At 55.0% G+C, this 19,462-nt stretch overlaps 8 protein-coding genes and 1 non-coding gene across 9 annotated transcripts; 3 read left to right on the top strand and 6 right to left on the bottom strand.

Annotated features, from left to right (window-relative positions):
* Window positions 1-118: 118 nt before the first annotated feature.
* Window positions 119-944, top strand: J3D65DRAFT_677603 (uncharacterized protein; the record flags this gene model as incomplete). The annotated part of the gene is made up of 2 exons (XM_066803646.1): window positions 119-352; window positions 405-944. The coding sequence occupies 2 exons, from the start codon at window positions 119-121 to the stop codon at window positions 942-944; spliced, it is 774 nt and encodes a 257-aa protein (XP_066654224.1).
* A 362-nt stretch (window positions 945-1,306) lies between these two features.
* J3D65DRAFT_659028 (uncharacterized protein) lies at window positions 1,307-5,168 on the bottom strand (the record flags this gene model as incomplete). Its single annotated transcript, XM_066802554.1, is given in 8 exon segments — window positions 1,307-2,056; window positions 2,195-2,743; window positions 2,803-3,004; window positions 3,032-3,182; window positions 3,271-3,391; window positions 3,411-4,781; window positions 4,839-4,932; window positions 4,963-5,168. 8 exon segments carry the CDS (start codon window positions 5,166-5,168, stop codon window positions 1,571-1,573), a joined length of 3,180 nt encoding a protein of 1,059 aa, XP_066654225.1. The 3' UTR covers window positions 1,307-1,570.
* A 706-nt stretch (window positions 5,169-5,874) lies between these two features.
* Window positions 5,875-6,835, bottom strand: J3D65DRAFT_603619 (uncharacterized protein; the record flags this gene model as incomplete). Its single annotated transcript, XM_066798223.1, has 2 exons — window positions 5,875-6,458; window positions 6,562-6,835. 2 exons carry the CDS (start codon window positions 6,833-6,835, stop codon window positions 5,875-5,877), a joined length of 858 nt encoding a protein of 285 aa, XP_066654226.1.
* Window positions 6,836-8,206: 1,371 nt separating this feature from the next.
* J3D65DRAFT_626321 (glyoxylate reductase) lies at window positions 8,207-10,930 on the bottom strand. The gene is made up of 5 exons (XM_066800426.1): window positions 10,448-10,930; window positions 10,113-10,327; window positions 9,257-9,663; window positions 8,562-8,801; window positions 8,207-8,474 (listed from the first exon to the last, which is right to left on the bottom strand). Exons 1-5 carry the CDS (start codon window positions 10,699-10,701, stop codon window positions 8,370-8,372), a joined length of 1,221 nt encoding a protein of 406 aa, XP_066654227.1. The 5' UTR covers window positions 10,702-10,930; the 3' UTR covers window positions 8,207-8,369.
* A 112-nt stretch (window positions 10,931-11,042) lies between these two features.
* Window positions 11,043-13,928, bottom strand: J3D65DRAFT_590111 (CCAAT/enhancer-binding protein zeta). The gene is made up of 2 exons (XM_066797783.1): window positions 13,742-13,928; window positions 11,043-13,693 (listed from the first exon to the last, which is right to left on the bottom strand). Exons 1-2 carry the CDS (start codon window positions 13,883-13,885, stop codon window positions 11,105-11,107), a joined length of 2,733 nt encoding a protein of 910 aa, XP_066654228.1. The 5' UTR covers window positions 13,886-13,928; the 3' UTR covers window positions 11,043-11,104.
* Window positions 13,929-14,120: 192 nt separating this feature from the next.
* Window positions 14,121-15,481, top strand: J3D65DRAFT_668303 (anthranilate phosphoribosyltransferase-like protein; the record flags this gene model as incomplete). The annotated part of the gene is made up of 2 exons (XM_066803107.1): window positions 14,121-14,438; window positions 14,501-15,481. The coding sequence occupies 2 exons, from the start codon at window positions 14,121-14,123 to the stop codon at window positions 15,479-15,481; spliced, it is 1,299 nt and encodes a 432-aa protein (XP_066654229.1).
* Window positions 15,482-16,310: 829 nt separating this feature from the next.
* J3D65DRAFT_t91 lies at window positions 16,311-16,391 on the bottom strand. The gene has a single exon. It is a non-coding gene; the product is annotated as a tRNA-Ser (tRNA).
* An 89-nt stretch (window positions 16,392-16,480) lies between these two features.
* On the top strand, window positions 16,481-17,268 carry J3D65DRAFT_626330 (uncharacterized protein). The gene has a single exon (XM_066800427.1). It carries the CDS (start codon window positions 16,509-16,511, stop codon window positions 17,052-17,054), a length of 546 nt encoding a protein of 181 aa, XP_066654230.1. The 5' UTR covers window positions 16,481-16,508; the 3' UTR covers window positions 17,055-17,268.
* A 919-nt stretch (window positions 17,269-18,187) lies between these two features.
* Window positions 18,188-19,450, bottom strand: J3D65DRAFT_626332 (uncharacterized protein). Its single transcript, XM_066800428.1, has one exon. It carries the CDS (start codon window positions 19,211-19,213, stop codon window positions 18,581-18,583), a length of 633 nt encoding a protein of 210 aa, XP_066654231.1. The 5' UTR covers window positions 19,214-19,450; the 3' UTR covers window positions 18,188-18,580.
* Between the last annotated feature and the right edge of the window lie 12 nt (window positions 19,451-19,462).

The following is a 19,462-nucleotide window of genomic DNA, read 5'->3' on the forward strand; positions in this document are numbered from 1 at the left end:
CCAAAGGCAAGTAAACTCGCCTCAGCGGAGGACTCATTACTGACGTGAGCTCGTAGTTCAGATCATGGAGCCATCCCGTGATCCCCATGCCCGTCTCAATGTTGCCTGGGATAGAATCATGTCTCTTCCCTTGGCCACCACGGAGCAACGCCTCCTGCGCGACCGTTACGAAATTTTCATGGCAAAGGCAGACAAGCGCGAGGCTGCTCTCATGGCGCACTGCCTTGGGCTTCTGGAATATGATATCAAGCGGCAGTTGAGTGTTCCTCTACACCCTCAGCAAAGACTACAGGTCCTGAGTCACTGCGCCTCCATCTGCACGTGGCAAGTAGATGCTGCTTTCTTGTCCGAAGTAAGTCTTGAAACATGAGGTTCTGCCATTCGGATTCTGATTCCCTCTATAGGCCAATATGCCGCTTTTTGGGCAAGAGGATGCCGACAGGAACGAGATTGAGTTGTGGATGGAGGACGTGGAGCCAGTCCTTCCCTCGGCTCCAACCCATCCCAGGGCCGAGTCGTCGTTGCCGTCCTCTCCAGATTTCATCTGCGTCACCGTCAACGGAGAGTCGGCTTCGAAGGGCATGGAGCCAACTCGTCCCTCCATTCCTACCCACCCAAGGCCTAAATCATCGTCGCCGTCATCCCCGGATTTCGTCTGCGTGACTATCAACGGAAGGTCGGCTCCAGATCACCACGCCCAGGGCCCACGCGACAAATCTGGAAGAAAGCCCGTGTGCTTCGAATGTGGCAAGCGGGGCCACACGCGCAGGACCTGCTTCAATCTCCACCCGCACCTCAGGAAAGCTTACTGTGGTGTTTGCTTCAAGTACGGCCACACAGCTCGCCGCTGCTGGCACCTCCACGTCAATCTCGCCCCGAGCTCTTTCGCCGTCGACACGAAGCTCGTTGCACATTACAAGAGGAAGAGGAATCGTACGGAATAAGAGTGAATTGGCCGGAAGGAGGTTGGATTGGAGATAAGAAGTGTGGTGGTATTGGGCAAGGGATGGGATGGGCATGCACACACATCGAGACCACACTTGTGCTGTACCCGAGAAGGAGAAGAAGTAGCAGCTTTCGGAGAGGAGTTTCAAGACCGAGTAAGCACTTCGAGATTCAGAATCAAAAGCGCTGGTTTCCTTGAGAGTTTGCTTTTCTACGATGAGTGCTACAGGGGAAACAAAGAGACTACAGGAGTGATGAGAGCAAGAGTCTGAAGTGCGGAGTAGGATGACCACCAAGTACGTGCAAACTTGCATTGATGATTGACTAGTCTACTTTATTTGCGTGGCTAGTAAGCCGATATGTCCATCCAATGGTACTGCTCTTCCAAGATTGCTAGGACTTTTCCGCTTTAACATGCCCCAGGTGGAGCTCTGCGTGCGCTTTTGGCTCAGTCAACCTCCTCTTGGTCACCTCCACAGGCCTCGTCGTCCACCTCAGCGCCATCACCCATGTCATCCAATAGAGCGTCAATGAACCCTTCCATGTGCTGCTCTTTCTCTCGCTCCAGCGCGCAAATGCGGGTCACCATTTCCAAAGTAAAGGTCTGCGACTCCAACAGAGAGATTTAGTCATGGCCTAGAGGCCTCAAGGTGTATTCGAACTCCGCGGACGGCTCCGAGGCAATCAATTCCTGAATTTCGGGCCACGTCCGATTGCCCGTATTTGGATGGAGTTGGGTCTTGAAGTCGTCCTCGAGAAGCAAATGGACGGTGTGGAACTGGAGACCAAGCTTGGCGAGATTGAGTTGAGCTGCAACGGCGTTGAGAAACTGGCCGATTGTTTCAAAGTCTCCGGGGTCGGGCTGGCATGGGACAGGGAATTCGTCGGGAAGCTCGAGATAATCATGTGCCTCCAACGAAGCTGCAAGCCTCTCGAGCAGAGTGGAGTACGCTGAGGTCTTGCTGGCACAGCGCAGCGTGTAAATTTGAGGTGGATCCCCTGGTGATTTCCGTATTACCAGGTCCTGAAGTTGGACCATGGTATTGCCAATCGAGCGCATCCAAAAAGGCACATCCGCTACGCTAATGGGCTGGCGGTTGAATGAGTGGGGCTGCATGAAAATGCGTTACCACAGGTCAGCGTTTGACGAGACATGCATCAGATGTCTCATCACCATGAAGGCCCTGTTTTAGGCTTCTAGGGACACTTCGCCCCACCGAGTGAACGGGCCCCAGCGAGGCTGACACACTTTGGTATGGTCGTGGAGGACCGGGATCGACCGACCGGTCGAATTGCGAAACTCGCCATTTGCTATAGGCTGGAAAAATTGAAACGCAAACGGATGGTACTTGTCGCCATTTTCGATGATTGGACCAGAGCACACGACGGGGTGCCGTAAAACCGAAGCCAGAACGTGGATCTGGCGCCCGTGTGTGTCGTGCTCGTCCCAGAAGTCGAAGTCCTCGACTGACTCCCCGTTTTCGTCGAATTGCTTGCCATACTTGGCGAAGATGGCGTGAATTTCCACGGGAAACGCTTCGTCCAGAGGCTGGGTACGGTCCAAGAGCTTCAGTGCAGCCTCGATGTCGGTGTTGAGCCCGCCTTCTTTCTTCCAGACGCAGAAGGCGTCGAGGACGGGGTAAGACAGCAGAAAACGGCGAAATTTCCCCACGTCACTAGAAAGAACGTAGGCAGAGACTGCTGACTCGTTGCGGTATTGAGTGAAGCGGATGGAGAGGTCTCGGGGGTTTATTCTTGTCGGGGAGACGGCGGAAATGCTGTTGCGAGCAGCGCTCGCCTGCAGTAATGTTAGAACCGATCGAAACGCGCATTGCAGTATGAGTGGCGCATTGTTACCTTCAACAGGCTGTGGTCAGCGCTGGAATTTTCTGGTGTCGTCGCCGGAGCTGGCGGCAGGCCTGGCGGATAAAGACTCCTCCATGGCGCCGAATTCACCTGGACCTGCCCTGCAAGGGCGATTAGCTTGAGAAGACATTGGAGGATGTATCGGGGAGCTTGAATGCCAGTGAATGTCGCGCAGGTGGCTCCGAGGCATGATCTCACGTATCCAGGCCGTTTGACTTACTTGACAAGAGCAAAGGCTGAGCTAGTCGGCGATAGCAAGGTTTGCCGAGATCTTCCTTGAGATTTTTGATGGGAACGTTGAGGATTGCAAGCGGTGAGAGGTGTTGAGGTTGATCGATGATGGGTGGGTGGAGGTTGTGATTGCGGCAGTTCTGGAGGTTTGGAGTTGGCGGTAGTGGTGGTGGTGGTGGGCCAGGGGCGGTGCATGACAGCGGCTCAGGCCGCCTTTCGCCAAAAGACCTTCCTCGACTTCACCCGGTCTGTTACCACAGTACCGCTTGCGAGATTGCTGAGTGATGCCTGCTTTGACGTGCTCCAGGTAGCGCTCTGGGTGCGCTTTTGATTCATTCGACCTGCATATCTTGGTTACCGCCACAGACCTTGCCGTCCACGTCACAACCAACACTCCGGGTTTCCCATATCGCGCGCACGAATTCCTCGACTCGCCTCTTGTACTCAGACCGACAAGGATCCTGGCGTACCCGGATAAGGGACGACAATGCCAAAGGGGATGTCTGTGAATGTAATGACCCATCTACTTCCCTAGGCAAGACTTTCAACATGTACTCGAAGACGCCGTCTGAACTTTTGGCCATGCAAGCCTGTATCTCAGACCAAGTCTCCCAGAGTTGTTGTCCATAAATGTCGCTCCTACCTTGATTTCTGAGGTACAAACGCACGGCTGAAAATGAGACGCGCATTTTGGCCAAGTTGAGCTGCATGCGCAGAGCGTCAAGAAAGTCGTCCCTCTCTTCGAAGAGTCGCGGGTCGGCCTGGCAGCGAATTATTTCATCACTCCGCGGAAGTCGCAGCCCCCTGGGCTTCAGAAAAGCTTCCTCGTGTTTTTGGAGCTGTTGTTCCATTATTGACCCGTGCTGGGAGATTCGGATCCTGTAATTGCAAGAGGGTAACTCCACAGGCACCGGCAGTGGCTGTTCAAGTGCACCGGGGCTTTTCGGGCCCAGCATCCACCAAGGAATAGCATCCCGGGGGGTGATGCAACTGCGGAAAGGCTGATCGCACAGGAACTCGAATGCCCAAAGGCCATCGGTCTGAACGACGTGCATGAGTCTCCGCAGAACCATGTACGCCCTGTTGTATTCCTCGAACGGCTCTTCGCCAAAAGTTTCGAACGGACCCCAAACTGGCTGGATCACGTCCGTGATTTGGTGTGTGATCGGGGTTTGCAAGCCAAGGGAATCGGCGAACTTGCTGTTGGCAATTTTCTGGAGCTTGACCTTCTCTTCATCGGGGGTACAGCTGAGAGCATCTCCCATGCATTGGACGAGGTGTCGCAATAGCGCCGCCAAAAGCCAATCCTCGCGAATGTTCTTGCGATAGCTCCACCGACTCCTTATCGGGCAGAAGTCAAATTTATTATCCTCCGGAATCTCGTCGTTCTGCGGCCGACGGTACTTTTTGACAATTTCCTCCATGGAGGGCGGAAAAATGTCTTCTGAGTTGGATGCGCCCCTCAACAACTCGAAAGCATCCTCAATTCTAGTATTGAAGCCTCCGTGCTCTTTCCAAGTGCGAAAGGCGTCGAGGATGGGATACGACAGCATAAATTGACGAAAAGCAGCCTGGTCCATGAACAGCAAGTATGCAGCCACCGATGCCTCATTCTCGTATTTGTTGAATCTGTGGTCCAACCTCACCCGGTTGATGCGACCGTAGGGCATGGTGGCATCTTCACTGCTGCAAAGGCTCAACCCTTCCGCAAAGAACATCTGCCACATGCTTTTGTGAATCTCGAAGAGGGTCAGCCTCCGTGCAAAAGTTATCATCTTGGTCGTCTACTCGCTTACTTGTGTGGTCTTTGGTTGCCCAGGAACCGTTGTGGCGTCGAATGCGACTGTCTCTTCCATGTTGCTGAACAGCAAGGTATGGACTGAGCTTTTGCTGTGAGATCATAGAGTAATATTAGCTTACGAAAAAAGGAAAGTAGCAACAGTGAATCTGAGCACAAGGCTCCACAAGTGACGCTCACCAATCGAGTCGGGTTGATCTGCAGATGGTCTGGGGCTGGCGCGTGTGGTGGCGAACGAGGTGCGGTCTGCGCAAAATTTGGCGAGGAATCGTCCAAAAGATTGGATTGAATGAGGATCTGATGCGAAGGAAGAAGATGATCTGGACATGTGGTGTGTTTTGGCGAGGTTTGGAGTTGGCGGTGGTGGTGGTGGTGCAGTGCCGATGCGGTAGGTGGTGGGCTAGCGGACCGGTGCATGACAGCGGCTCGGGCCGCCTTTCGCCAAACGACCTTACTCGGACTTCACGCGGTACATGATGTGAGCCGGGAGCATTCGATGGCGACCCCACAAGCGGCCATCAGGCCTGTGGCGTCGTCGGGAGATTCACACTGTCAAGGCCGGGCTCACACTCGGCATCCGCCTTGGGCGTCAGGCCCCAATATATCCTACTTTTACTATCCACGGGCCTAACTTCCTTGACTGCCTAAGATACAAGGCCGCATCCGCAATGGAACTTGCTTTCAAGCTGCAGGCATCTTCTGGCGGTGATTCGCCTCCGGATCACTCGCCGCGATAGCAAATTGAGGCGCAACTCACTGCCAGCCATCTCACGCACTTCCAAACATTTGGCATTTGCTGGCCGAAGCGCAGCATGTCACGTATGTCTTCGGGAGCAGTTTGGTACATGTTCATCTGTCATTTGGTTCTATTCTAGGCTGGTTGGGCAGGTGCCAGCGTGTTGGATTCTGATCGCGGACGGTTGACGCGATGGTTGATTGCAAATCTTGCTCCCTGAATTCCTTCGACAGACATGAGCGGGCCCGCATGGCTCACTCCAAATCATCCATCCTAGTACCCATCTTCCGAATCCTCCTCACTTTCCGAGGCGACGTCTTTTCAGATCGGGCTTTCCCTGGGAGATGGCGGCGGGAGGTTGGTGGTTCTGGTGTAAGTCTTGTTGGACACTGTTGTCTTCACGCGTGTTGCGTTTGCGCGAAGCGATGCTGGTCGTAGAAGATTCATCCTGAGGGAGACGCTGTGGAAGCTCTTCCTGGCTGTTCTGCGTGGCTGTGCTGGCTGACTTCTGCAACTGACGTGACTGAATGGAGCCAGGTGTCCTAGTGGACAGGAGTGCTTGGATGGGCACTTGGGATGGTTGAAGAGGGACTTCGGGCTGTGTTGCAGGGCTCTTGAGCGGGGCTGGCGTAACAGGGCGTCGTGCATTGATGGCTTGCTGTGCTCCAGACGATGTCTTTGTACGCCCGGCCGACTTGTTGAGGCCTTCCATGTTCTGGCTGATGGCAGGTAGCGCTGAAGATTTCTCAGTACGGCATTGTTGGACATGGTTTTCAATGCTGCGCCCTGGACGATCATGTTCGATTGCCAGGTCGAGGTACTGAGCGCTGAGCGAGTACTGGTAGGCCTTTGAAGCTTCCATGTCGGCCACTCCCTGGGTTCCTGAAGTTGTGAGGCGTTCAGGTCTGTTTGCCCCGTGGCTCATGTCGTGATGCAATGCGCTGTGACGGCGATGTATGTGGTTTCGTGCCATTTTCCAGCGTACTGAACCGCTCATCGAGACTGGAGACGATTGCGGCCTGCCAGTCCTCGATTGCATCCAATCGCTTGTGTACTCTGGACTCAAGCGCAAGCAGACGTGCAGTCATCCGCTGTTCGAAATCCGAGATCATGGCTTGCAGAACTGTGAGGTTTGGGTCAACCTGCGGCCTGGCGCTGGATGTAAGGCTTGCGTCGCGCTGCGCTTGGGCATTGAGTGAACGCCTGGGTAGGTCGTTGTGATCAGCGGCGTCGGAACGGCCACGAGAAGCTGGCTCCATGCTGCCGAAAGCGATCCGACAAGACAATTGAGAAACAAAGGCAGACAAAGCCGCGAACGAGGGGCGCAGAGGGCGAGAGAAGCTTGAGGTGGTGGTGGTGAGGGGCGGAGGTTGGAGGTGGGAGGGTGACGGGCGGGTGGTGGTGTCGCGGCACCGGAATATTTTGCGCCTGCCCGCGACAAACACCACGCCAAGCTATTTTGACTCTCGTGTGTGCGGTGTGCGCTAGATCATGGCACTGGCGGAACAATTAGCCGGCTTGTCGGCCTCAGGCTGTGAAGTGATTGCTCGCTGGGCGCCCGCTGGCGTCCGCTCCAGTAGTCTACATTTTTCTTTGCGCGTCACGGTCCCAAAAGTTCTGGGGTACGGGCTTCTACAAATGGGAGGATTCATTGTGTTTGCCGCTTGCAAAGAGCGGAGGCAAGCTTGTCTTGTCATTGTTCTATCTAGACGCTTCTGCCGCCCCAGCCATGCCACCAAGACCGTCACCAGTGCAAGAGAAGACGAAAGCTTCACCACTTGCTTGAGAGGTAAGCTTAGCGCAGAGCAGCATTCGCTCGAAACGAAGGAGGACCTAGTTCTAGATGGAGGTGCCAGCAGAACTTTGCGGGATGGCCCTGTTTCTTGCAGCAAGGACAAACGAGAAGTTCTGGATGGAGCTGCGTGCAGCCAGCCTTCGTGTGGCCTCGCATGTAGCAATGAGGGCAGTGTTCCCGAGTTGGAGGTTCAAGACCGCGCTTTTTGTACTGGTTGATCTGCGGGCAGGCCTTATCATGCTCCAAGAGGAGCTTATAGCGGAGGCCGTTGTGGTCATGTCCTCGGGGACAATTCAAAATACCAGGAGGGAATTCTCTTGTGTGGCGTGCCTGGTCGCGAAGGAAAAAGCCGCATGTGCTGTACTTCATCTCTAATGGACCATGGCGGAGTCCGCACATCCCTTGACATCCTTTCTTCATGCAATCAATCAGCTTCTATCGAGAATATGCCGCTTTCGGATACATACTGTGTTGTTTTGCGGTCAGCCCGCGTCACTGACCAGCCGTACGATGAGTTCGGCTGGTTTCTCTCTGGTGTTGTCGATATCTGGCAGCTCCAGAGACGCATTTGAAGCCGCGGACGAGTGCTCCCTAGACGCAGTCGCAGTACCGGAGGGCGATTCTAGGGGCGCGGTACAGGGATCATTCGTCCACTTGCAACAGGCGAGTGACAGAAAGTATCAGCCTCGTGAATCTCGAGCTCTAGTGCGTGTACTGAGAAGCATTCGGGTTTCTGTAAGACAAGTAACAGGGAGGACTCATCCTCTGTTCGCAGAAACAAGTCACGATTGTACGTGTTAGCCACAACTTCTGCTACCGAACCAACCCTGCATAAGAGCAGGAAGCCGGTCTGTTTCTGTTCAATTGATACTTGATTCGATGTTTCTCTCTACCTGATCCATCCATCTGTCTAGGAGCCCTGTGTCTTCAGTCAACCCAATAGTCCCTGCAAAATCGAAGAGAAAAGAAATCTATTTCATATAGTCGGCAAGGCCAGCTTAGAACGACTCGCCCTCCTGCTCTGGGACGATGCAGTTCATGGCACCGCGCTCAATGGCCGCGCGCACGTTATCAATCGTCCACTTCTCCATCGCCGCTTGTGTCTACGCCAAAGACAAGTCGTTAGCAAATGTCTCCCTCATACTCCTTTTTCTGCCCAAAGGTGGCAATGCTGCAGTCGGTCAACTCACCTCAAAAGTCCACGTTCCCATGTGCGGCAGCAGCATGACGTGCGGGTTCGCGACGAGCCCGGGGTGGATCTTCGGCTCCTCCTCATACACGTCGAGGCCGGCGGACCAGATGCGGCCTTCGTCGAGGGCGCGCACGAGAGCCGCTTCGTCGACGACGGCGCCACGCGCCGTGTTGATGAGCACTGCGCCGCGCTTCATTTGCGCGAATTGCGCGTCGCTGATGATGTGCCGTGTGTTTTTCTGTGGCCGGTTAGCTGGTGGTCTATGGGGTTGGCTGTGTCGATGGAGAGGCGGGCAGCGTAGAGGGGTGAGGCGCGCGCGGATCCTATTTTACTCTAGGATTTTGGGTATTTCGCGGAGCCGGCTGCGAGAGGGGTGTAGTTGGGCACCGTTTCAGTTGGGTGTTGACTGATGAAAGATCGGGCGCGCTGCTTCCAGGTGCTCATCTCGCGTGGTGTCGTTTGCGCGAGGCGAGCGCAGGAGCGAAGAATAGAAGCTTCGTCTCCTTTACCTCTCTCAGCCATTCTTTCAACGAGCCTCTTTCAGGCCGCTCGCTGTGGCCTTGGAGATCCGAGCCAGGAGGAAGGACGGTGCAGTGTAGGAGCGTCAAGAAGTACCCCTTTTCTCTGGCTTCAATGTCGAGAGGCGAGCTCATCGCGCCCTCTCGACGCAGAAAACAAGAAAACTCCACTTACGTTCAAAGGCAAGTTCAAGCTGACGACATCACTCTTGCTCAACAACTCGTCAAACGAGACATACTCGGCACCGCCCGCCAACTCGTCACTCAACTTTCTCCTGTTGTGGTAAATGACCTTCATGCCAAAGGCATCGGCCTTCTTCTTCAGGTTGCGGCCAATGCCACCCATGCCGAGGATACCGAGAACCTTGCCCTCGGGGTCGTGGCCCAGCGGTGGCAGCTTGGGCGACCCGCGCCACTGGCCCGCGCGCAGGTTGAGCATCGACGCGTTGAATCCGCGCAGCGCGCCCAGGATCAGGAACATGTTGGTGTCGGCCGTGGCGTCGTCGGCGATCGAGGGCACGTTAGCCACGCGGATGCCGTGCGCCGTGCATGCCGCTACATTGACTTGGTCGTAGCCGGCTCCTGCGGGCATCAAAGTCAGCCGTGATTCTGGCGTCGTCTCATTTCGAACGGGGAGATTGGAGAAGAATGGCAGTCTATGCCACTGCCTTCAGGGTGCAATGGTCGCAGTCTAGCACGAGTTGCTCCGTGAGGCGCAGCGGCAAGAAACAATTCCAATCGCCCATGGCGGAAATGACGTCGTTTGGGGTAGGTTGTTGAAACGGCAAAACACCCAAATAGAGGTCGGAGATGATGTGCTGTTTTTGGCGTGGGGAATCTCCGCAGAAGAGCCAAATGAGGCCGGAAACTTGAGACTTGACACAACAATCTTTTTCGCAGTGTACACGAGCAATGGAATAGTGCAAAGACCAAAATAGAAAGATTGACGAAGGGTCCCTCGGTGGATGACTGGTCGAGACGTCGTCGACTGCGAGATGGCAGACTTTTTGCAAAAATGAGAGCAAACATACCGCAGTGAGCAAGAAACTTCAAGCTGGCAGGCAAAGCAGAAACCAGCTCCTCGTCAATCATGCCGGTGATGGTAACGCTGCCAAAAGTGCGGTACGCCGCGACGGTTCCATCGAAGGCGCCGCTCTTGCACTCGGAAATGAAGTCGGCGCGGTTCGTCGCCTTGGGCGTTACGAGCTCGGCGACGGACGAGAGAGCCTCCCACGTCTTCTGTTCACTACATGCAGCAAAGCATCATGTCAGCGAGGTTGATGGATGGCGGCACGCAGTAGCGCCGGTGTCGGCGACACACGACGTGCTTGCCGCCGACGTCAGTCGCGCGCTGGAATGCACTTACTGGTCGATGTTGCCCAGCAAGAGCGCCTTGGGCTTGCTGACGGATCCCATTGTCGTAGATGAGGAAAAGGCTCGAAAGGTGGTGGCTTTGGTGTTGTTGCACGCGCGGAAAAGTCGTTGGCCAACAGCTGGGCGCTGATACAGACGGCTTGAGGGCTGGTTGCGAGAGGCAGCTGGGAGCGAGAGAGATGAAATCTGGCGAATGAGACGCGATGTGAATGGCGTGTTGAAGGGTCGAATGGAAACGACGTTCATTGATCGATGTGGGTGGTGGAGCAGAGAGCCGGATGTTGCCCCGCGCGAGATCGGAGTTGAGGCCGAGGAAGCCGACGACAGCAGACGAGAGGTTGGTTGAGAGGAAGGAGGACGACGATGCAAAGACAGGCAGTCTAGTCGATAGTTTTAAAGATGACAGTCTGAAGAAGCTTTGCGAGTGGTCCAGGGTCTCGACGGCCGGGGTCCACGTTGCGCTATCTTATCCATGACAAACGGCCTATCGGTGTTGGTTGTTTGACCGCTTTTGGCATACAAATCCTGGACCCTGCGGCGGAAAATGTCGTCGTTTTGGGTTCCACCACTAGCACCCGGGCTCAATTCAGCTGCATGGCAAATTTCTACTATTTGGTATCTAGCAAGTAAACATATCAACTTTTGTCCATCAGTAGTCGTCCTCGTCCTCCAACAGCTTGGCGTAATCTTCGGCGCTGGCAAACGTCGGGAGGTGCTTCAACTTCCTCTTCTTCTTGCCCCTCTTGTCGCCTTCATCTTCCTCTTTGCTCTTCTTCTTTGGTGCAGATTCCTCCTCCTCGTCTTCCCAGCCTGCCTCTTCGTCGTCGCCGTCCGGCAAGCCTTCAAAATCGCTTGGCAGCTCCTCGTCTGAACCCAGGAATGCAGCCTCATCCCCACTGTCCAAGTCCAAGTCCTCGCCGTCTTCAGCTCCTCCCATCTCTTCATCCTCATCCTCATCCGGTGCGTCGGCAATGACAACACCACCGTCGTCGTCTTCAGCATCGTCCTCGCCATCGTCCTCGCCCATGGCATCCTCCAGTGCCTCCAGGTCGTCGTCACTCTCGTCGTCACCTGGTCCCTCGACCTCGGGCCTGCTGCCCACGAGCGCCTTCCAAATCTCATCTTCTTCCGCATCGCTCCCCTCTGCATCTTCACCCTTTTTGTCTTTGCCCCTCTTCTTCTTGTCCGCCGCTGCCTTCTTCCCGCTCGTCTCAAAGTACTTGTGGAAAAAGACCTCGTCCGCAGGAACTTGCTCGACCTTTTTGCGCCAGAATGCTTCGCTGTTGACGGGAGCCTCGGCGCGTGCTCCATCCCGACCCCGGATCAGCAAGTCAACTCCCGTTGCACCGGCCATCGGTTGCATGATGCTCGTGCCCTTGCCCACAGTTGGCTTGGACTTGGCGTTGCGGTACGCAAACCGGTCGAGGAAGTGCATGAGCGTGTGCGAACTGGGGTCGGGTTTGGGGGGCATTTCTTGGTCGTAGAGGAAGCGCGTGGCGAAGAGAGTGACGGAAGGATGAAAGTGTGTGGCAAAGGGGAGGATTTCCCAAAGACAGGCGAGGTCTGCATGTGCGTGATCCGGGTCGCGTTTACGCCCGTCATAATTTAGAGTGACTGCTGGTTTCGAGGGTTTCGGTACGTCGCTGGCAGCAGCTTCTTCCGTGTCTGAATGCGCATCGACAAAATGCTCCTCTTCGTCGTCGTCGTTGATTTCCGGCGTCGAGAGCATCGTCTTGATGCCGGGGAAGACTTTGGTGAGTTCGTAGATGAGGTAGAGCACACTACACGCAAATGGTGGTTCGTGGAGGGTGATGACTTGCAAAAGACGCTTCACAAAGGCCTTGACGCGCTTGATGCTGACGTCGGCCTTGAGCGACTTGTAGAGCAGGTTGAGATACATGATTTGTTTCGATGAAGTGAGAAGGCGAGGGTCGAGAAGGGATTCGTAGAGAGTTCGGTAAAATCGATCGGTGGAGAAGTGCTTGGCCGCCGAAATTTGCTGGATCAGGACCAAAGCTTGCATGGCCGTGTTGAAGTTGGAGGAGTGGGTGATGCGGAAGATGGTGTCGAGCTGCTTTTCAAAGGCTTCGTCGTCAGTCTTGGCGTATGGGAATGCGCGGTTGACACCAGTGAGGATTGCGGCAATGAGCTTGTCTGCCAGCTCTGTCTCTTGCTTTCCGGCAAGCTCTTGCGCTTTTTGTAGCTTCTGGGCCTTTTGCATCGCCTTCTTTCCTGCTTTGCCACCACCTCCTTGATTCGGATTTGGAGGAGGATACGGGTTCGAAGGGTCCGGCCTTGGGATTTGCTTCAAAAGGCTCACAAAGAGACTGAAATAAATCTCCATCAGCTTGTTTGCCACTTCTTGTTCCTTTGTACTCAAAATGGTCTGGTTGAGCGTGATGATGGCATAGTATTTGGCGTGTTGGCTTTGGTGAGGTCGGAACAGCAGTTCGGATTCGATGGAACCAATGACGACGGTCTTCATGACGGGATGAGAAATCTGGAGCTGGAGAAGCAGATACGAGGCTCTTGACGCAATCTTCTTTTCCTTGTCACCAAGCTTGTTGACAAGAAGCCTGAGCAGGTTGTCCTCTTGTTCTGGCTTCTCCTTGAGCAGCTCGTAAACGAAAGTGATGGACCGGCTTCGCGAGTACTCGACTTCGTCGTTGCACCAGCCCTCCAGAACCTTGAGCATCTCGAAGTACGTCTTTTTCAACCAATCTTCGTAAGCCCAGACAATCAAGTGTACTTCCTCGAGTCCAGGCGGCAGTCTTTGGCCCTGCTTCCAATTCGAGTTTTTCCCAGCAAAAGCAGCGAGCAGCGCGGGCTGCTTGGCAAAGGAGCGCAGCTTTCGCTCGGGGGGCAAGACGACGCCTGATCCAAGCAAATCTTTGAGCGCGCCAAGAGCCATGAGCGCCTGGTTTCTGCTCTTCTTTCTCGCCAGGTTGAGCAAGTTCTCGAATGCCTTGGTAGTGTGTAGCGGCGACTCTTGGACGAGCAAGGTCAGGGCCGACACTTTGTCTTCCAGCGTACCCGAGGACATGATGGTCGACAAGAATTTGTGTGACGAGTCGGCCGACATGTTGCTGCTCGCGTAGGTCGAGTTGTCCTTTTCCAAAAGGGATTCGGCATATTGGTGGATCTCGTCGAGGACATAGCGTGGTGGCGGCACGACCTGGTCAGGAATTTGGATTTGGGGAAGTTCAGCGGCATGCCAGTCTGGTCTCGGTTGGAACATCTAAGAGGCGTCAGCAACGATGAGAGGTGAAAGATGTGGAGGGCGTACCAGAGTCGGCTTTGGGCCTTTGGCGTCGCGCTGACCCTTGTGAGCGTCGCGGTGGCCCTTGTGGGCATGGTCGGGCTTGTCATTCTTCCGGAAAGGCTTGTCGGCGCCGTGACGCGACTCGGAGGCCGTCCGCTTCTTTCCCATGGCGATATGGAGTGGTGTGGTGGATGGGAGACGCGGAGTGTCGCGCGTTCAGAAAATTGTTGCCAAGATGCGGTAGATCGACGGGCCGGGGTCCCTGCAGCTGCCCCGCGCTAGCTTCCGTTTGGTTGACCTTGCAGTCATTATAGCCCGAACAAAGACTCGCAAAAATAAAACAGCTCCGCTTCCACGCCGTTTCTCCTGTCGAAACACCTCCGGATTGCTCGGCTCGGCAACAATGGCTGGAGAACCCAAGATTTCCATTACTCCCTTGCTCAAGCGCCTCTGGCCCGACTTGCCAGACCCCAATGCCCCGCCCGTCGCCGCCAGCGAAATCGCTCTGGCCGTCTCGCACATTTTCACAAACAGCCTTTCTCCCGTTCAGACTGGCGCTCTTTTGACTGCGTTGCATTTCAAGGAGCATGATCGCAAGTCCGAAGTCTTGTTTCGCTGCGCCGGTGCCATGCGCGATGCCGCCGCGCCCGTCGACAAGAAAGCTTTGCGCCAGGTTTTGCGAGACAATGGTCTCAAGGAGGGATCGTACCGCGGTGGACTGGTATAGTATGCCCATTGGGTGGTGGAAACTTGTCATGACAAAGGAGTTGACACTTGTTGTAGTGCGACATTGTAGGTACCGGAGGTGACTCACACAACACCTACAACGTATCCACAACTTCTTCCATTCTCGCCTCGTCGCTTCTCCGCCTGAGCAAGCATGGAAATCGCTCCTCGACATCCAAGTCTGGCTCCGCCGACCTCCTCGATAACACAAAGCCGCGCGCGCCTGTCCTGAGTGCTGTCAATCCGGACACTCTGGCTACTATTTACAACGAGACCAACTATGCGTTCCTCTTCGCGCCGACCTTTCATCCAGCCATGAAGTATGTCGCGCCGATCCGCAAAGAGCTTGGCTGGCGTACAATCTTCAACCTGCTGGGACCCCTCACAAACCCGGTCGAGTCGCTCATCGAGGCCCGCGTCATTGGCGTTGCGCGTCGGGACGTAGGCCCCGTCTTTGCAGACGTGCTGAAATTGGCGGGTGCCAAAAAGGCTCTCATCATTTGTGGCAACGAAGACTTGGACGAGCTATCTTGCGCGGGACCCAGTCAGTGCTGGATGCTCAAGGAGCGGCCGAACCCCGAGTTCCGCGGACCCAAGGACGAGGAGGACGAAGAGTACACGACGTCGGATGACGATGCACCTCCCCGGTCAATTGTGGACATTGAGCATTTTGAGGTGACGCCAGAGGACTTTGCCCTGCCGCGGCACCCGTTGAACACCGTCAGCCCTGGCAAGGAAGCCCACGAAAATGCAGAGATTTTGCTCAAGCTGCTCAAGAACCAGCTTCCCAGGGATGACCCCATTCTTGACTTTGTCTTGATCAATACGGCTGCTCTTTTTGTGGCGAGCGGCATCTGCGAGGCCGACGAGAGCAACATGGGTGCCGGTGACGACGGCAAGGTCATTACTGAGAGGGGCCCCGGAGGGCAGAGGTGGAAGGAGGGCGTCAGGAGAGCTCGTTGGGCCGTTGAAAGTGGTGAGGCGTTCAAGCAGTGGGAATCCTTTGTCGCCGTCACGAACCGGGTCAACAAGGCATGAGCTAGATCATATCTCCACACGTGCATTTACGCCGTGATTATTCTGGACTGTTTCGCAATCCGCTGGCTCTTTACCAGGGATGCAAAAGTCGATTTCCAAGCTGAGCAAATTCCGATGACCACTTCTCAACCTACTTTCAATTATTGCTTTGACCAACGGGGGGAATGCTTCAACACGTGCGCCCACGGCGCCATTCGAATGGACTGTTACGCAATTCACTGGCTCTGCGGCGGGAGTTGGTTTACGAGCCGATCACCTTCTACCAGCGCTTCTCAATCCACACCTAAACGCGGCTTCAACTGGTGAAAGGAGCATCTCAATGATCATGTCATAGTGGGCGTCGAATGAGAGCGACAACCCTAGCAATGTGAGTGCACTCAGAGAGCATTCATTCACTGCTGAAGCTACTCTCAGGGACCATTCGTCTGCTGCCGTTGCGCTTAGGGGGGATTCATTCACTGCTACATCTCGATCTAGGGAGTCTCGTTCCTCTCTACACCTGCGTGGTCCACTCGACTCATCATCCATCTACCTGCGCGGACACAGCAACAAGAAAAAAAGAGGGGGGGGGGAAATCGACTAATCCACTTCGGGCAACACTTTTCAATTCACTTTCGGTTAACGCTTTTCCATCTACGCCCAATGGATTTCAGGAATCTCCGTATCGTCTTCTACCCAGCCAAGAACGCATATCGCTCGTTCCCTCCCGCTGGGTCGCGACATGCCAACCCCTCCGTCCCCTTACTTCGTGCCGACTCCACAACAACCCCCCGGCCAAAAGACACAATTAGATACTCAAAAGAAGTGCAAAAAGAAGACCTACTGTCGCCGACGCCGGCAGGACTCGAACCTGCGCTCCCGAAGGAAATAGATTTCTAGTCTATCGCTATAACCACTCAGCCACAGCGCCGAATCCGTGAAGTAAAGAAAAGTTTTAATGACTATATTCGTACAAACAGAAGGCAGTCAGGCAAGTCAGTGCGCTTGTCGCCAGTGGCTGGCCGATCGACGCGAACCCGAACTCTGCATGAGCCTTTCCGTATCACCAAAAAGAATTCCGGACACTCTCTGCTTGCTCGCTGTGCAACTTACAATCTGCATGTTCATCGGTCCGACTCGTCTCTCCATCTCCTCGTACAGCTTTTCCATCTCAGCACCGGACACCTCGCCGTCAATATGTTTCGTTCATCGGCCCGTCCATCTCACAAACCACCGACATCATCAGCCCTACGCGTCAAAAGTCTCCAAGATCACCAAGACTCGCCAACATGGACCACCAGCCCTACAAGCCGCTGCGGGAAGCTCCGCCTTGTCCCCCGATGCCCAGTCTTCAGCCCAATCCACGCTTTCTTGGCCGCTTTTCTTGTATCGACGTGCAGGCTGGCCGACGCGATGTCAGTTGAGCGCGACGCGTCCTGGATCGATCACCAGCCCAGTACAAGGCTCCCGAGCTGTGCTTGAACCGAGGCTTATGATAACAAAATGGGGTGCACGCGACAAACAACATTGGAGCGAATGGGATACATCAAATGCTGCAATGGGTTTTGGTCAGAAAGCGTTTCAGTCATCTTGAACGAGGACACCCAAGAGCATCCCAGCATTTGCAATGAAAGGTGAAAGGAGCATCCACAAGCCAACCTGCCAATGGCTGCGGTCGCACATTTTCGCGAACGCGACGCGACGAGATCTCGTAGTCAGCGATCTAGATCCGGCCACGGCCAGGTTTGACCCGCCGGCGAGGCACAGCGGGTGTCGAAAGAAATGAGACCTCCCGGGTCTAGCCAGCACAACCCACGGCTCTCTGCGCATATCTGCAACGGCGGACGACTGCTCCTTGGGCGTCGCTGTAATAGCGGATGAATGCCCTTTCAGCGTCGCTGTAATGGCAGATGAATGCTCCCACAGCGCAATAATGGTGTCGTCTGCGCACCAACAGCTGCACATCAAAAAGAATGGTGGCTATGCCGACGTCGGAGCTTTTCTGGATGCAAAAATCACGGAATAGATGCTCGGCCAAGGAGTACCAGATGGTCGGAATCCAAGAAGTCACGATGCGCCGCCCATGGAGGTCTCGACTCACCACCGCTCCAACCATCAAATGCTGCCCATGTATTTACCGAATCACAGCGACATCGTCTCAGTGTGCAATCAGTCGAAAAGATGAGGGATCGCAGGCAATGTTGCTCTGGGTCCAGACTTCCATGTTCAACATAGCATTCTTCACAAATCGCATCTACTGTCGATCAATTGCAAAGTCTCGAACATTCCCCACAGAAAACTGGGATGCTCCAGCGCACGATCGGCTGCCGAACAATTCGATTGATTATTGAAGCCATTGCTCCCACCATGGCTCCTGTCGTCATCGTTATCCGGCGTGATTCAAGAGGCCTGAGTCGATGCAATGGACAAGCCATGGCAATTGTCCCTTGCGCGGTACACTGCGCGGACTTTCTGGATACAGTGAAGCTACACATTTGTTTTTGGCTTGGTTCGTTCCTCGTTCACTTGGCAGCCGCCGCCGCCATGTGATGAACGGCGGGAGAGAAGCGTATATCATTCTAGCCTTTGGCGGCATGCCTCGAATTGGCACAGAGACTCCCGGGCAACCACTTCCAGTCCATCCGGGTTTTACGTCCGTCTAGTCGCCGCTACAAGTCTTGGTGGATTATAAGAGAGCGCCCAGAGTGGTCAGTGGTGGAGCAGAGCAGAACCGAAGCAGAGCGCATCCGCCTTCTGCAGCTCTTCTCTCACTCTTTCTTCTTGGCTTTCTGTTGCCGTTCTTTTTCGTCTCTCTTTTACAGTCACTCACTCAAAGCACATCTTTGCCTGCGTTGATTTCACCCCCAAGTTTCCAGTCGCTTCGCCCAGCATGCGACTCCCAAAGAAGGTCCTCCTCGCCATTTTGGCCACGCTCATTCACCAGGCCACGACTGCTCCCACGAACCATGAGGACAATGTCAACTACAGGGATACCAAAGCTCGCAATGGAGAGCTCGTCAAGCGCCAAATCTTGAACTTGGGCGGACAAGGTAGCTTCAACGCCTTCGCATCGGCCTGTCCGGACCTCGTACCAATCATTTCTGAACTTCCTTCAGCCGCTCAGAGTGCGATTCGAGTCCTGAACAGCGCCTTGTCCAGTGCCCTCGCTACGAACTCCGGTCTCTTGAGCAACGTCCCGCTTCCTACTTCGCTGCCCCTCGCGTCGGTTACAAACTTGGCCAGTAACCCTCTGGCCGTCACGTCGGCCTTGCCCACAGGCAACCCGCTTGGATCTTTGGCGTCCAGCAACCCCCTCGCAGGGCTCACTTCGCTGCTTCCATCCAACGTGGTCTCCGTTCCCTCCAACGTGGTGTCCATCCCAACGGGCGCTCTCAGCTCAGCTCTAGCGCTTTCATCCGCCGCCGGTCCCCTCAACAGCTTGCTTTCCCAGGCTTCCACGAATTTGAATGTCCTCACAAATTTGCCTTCGGCGATCGCCCCTATAAACAGCTTGGCCTCGCAAGTCGTTAATCCCTCGGCGCTTAATTCTCTCGCCAGCCAGGCCTTGACCAACCCAACGGCCGCTCTCTCAGGCCTCTCGTCGGCTATCGCGCCCATCAACAGTCTGCTCACGCAATCGAACCCGTTCTCGTCTTTTTTACCTGGAAGCCTTGCTGTGCCAACTACAATTGCGCTACCGTCAGGTATTCTCTCCGGATTGTCCTCGGGAGTTGCTAGTTTGCCCACGAGCATCCTCTCAGGAGCGCTCCCCACGACTATCTGCTCGGCCTGCGCCCCTGGCACCTCGGGCCTACCCGCGCTCTCTGGTCTCCCAAGCGTTCTGCCGTCTAGCGCCCTTGGGTCTTTGATCAGTGGTCTTCCCAGTCAGGTGATTTCGGCAATTCAAACCAACCCCGGCGCCTTGAGTTCAGTCATTAGTGCTTTACCATCAAATTTGGTGCCCTCGGTGCTCTCTGAGCTCTCCGCAATTAGCACGCTTCT

This window comes from Phyllosticta citribraziliensis, assembly GCF_038025025.1.
Source record: "Phyllosticta citribraziliensis strain CPC 17464 chromosome Unknown J3D65scaffold_7, whole genome shotgun sequence".
Taxonomy (NCBI): Eukaryota; Fungi; Ascomycota; class Dothideomycetes; order Botryosphaeriales; family Phyllostictaceae; genus Phyllosticta; species Phyllosticta citribraziliensis.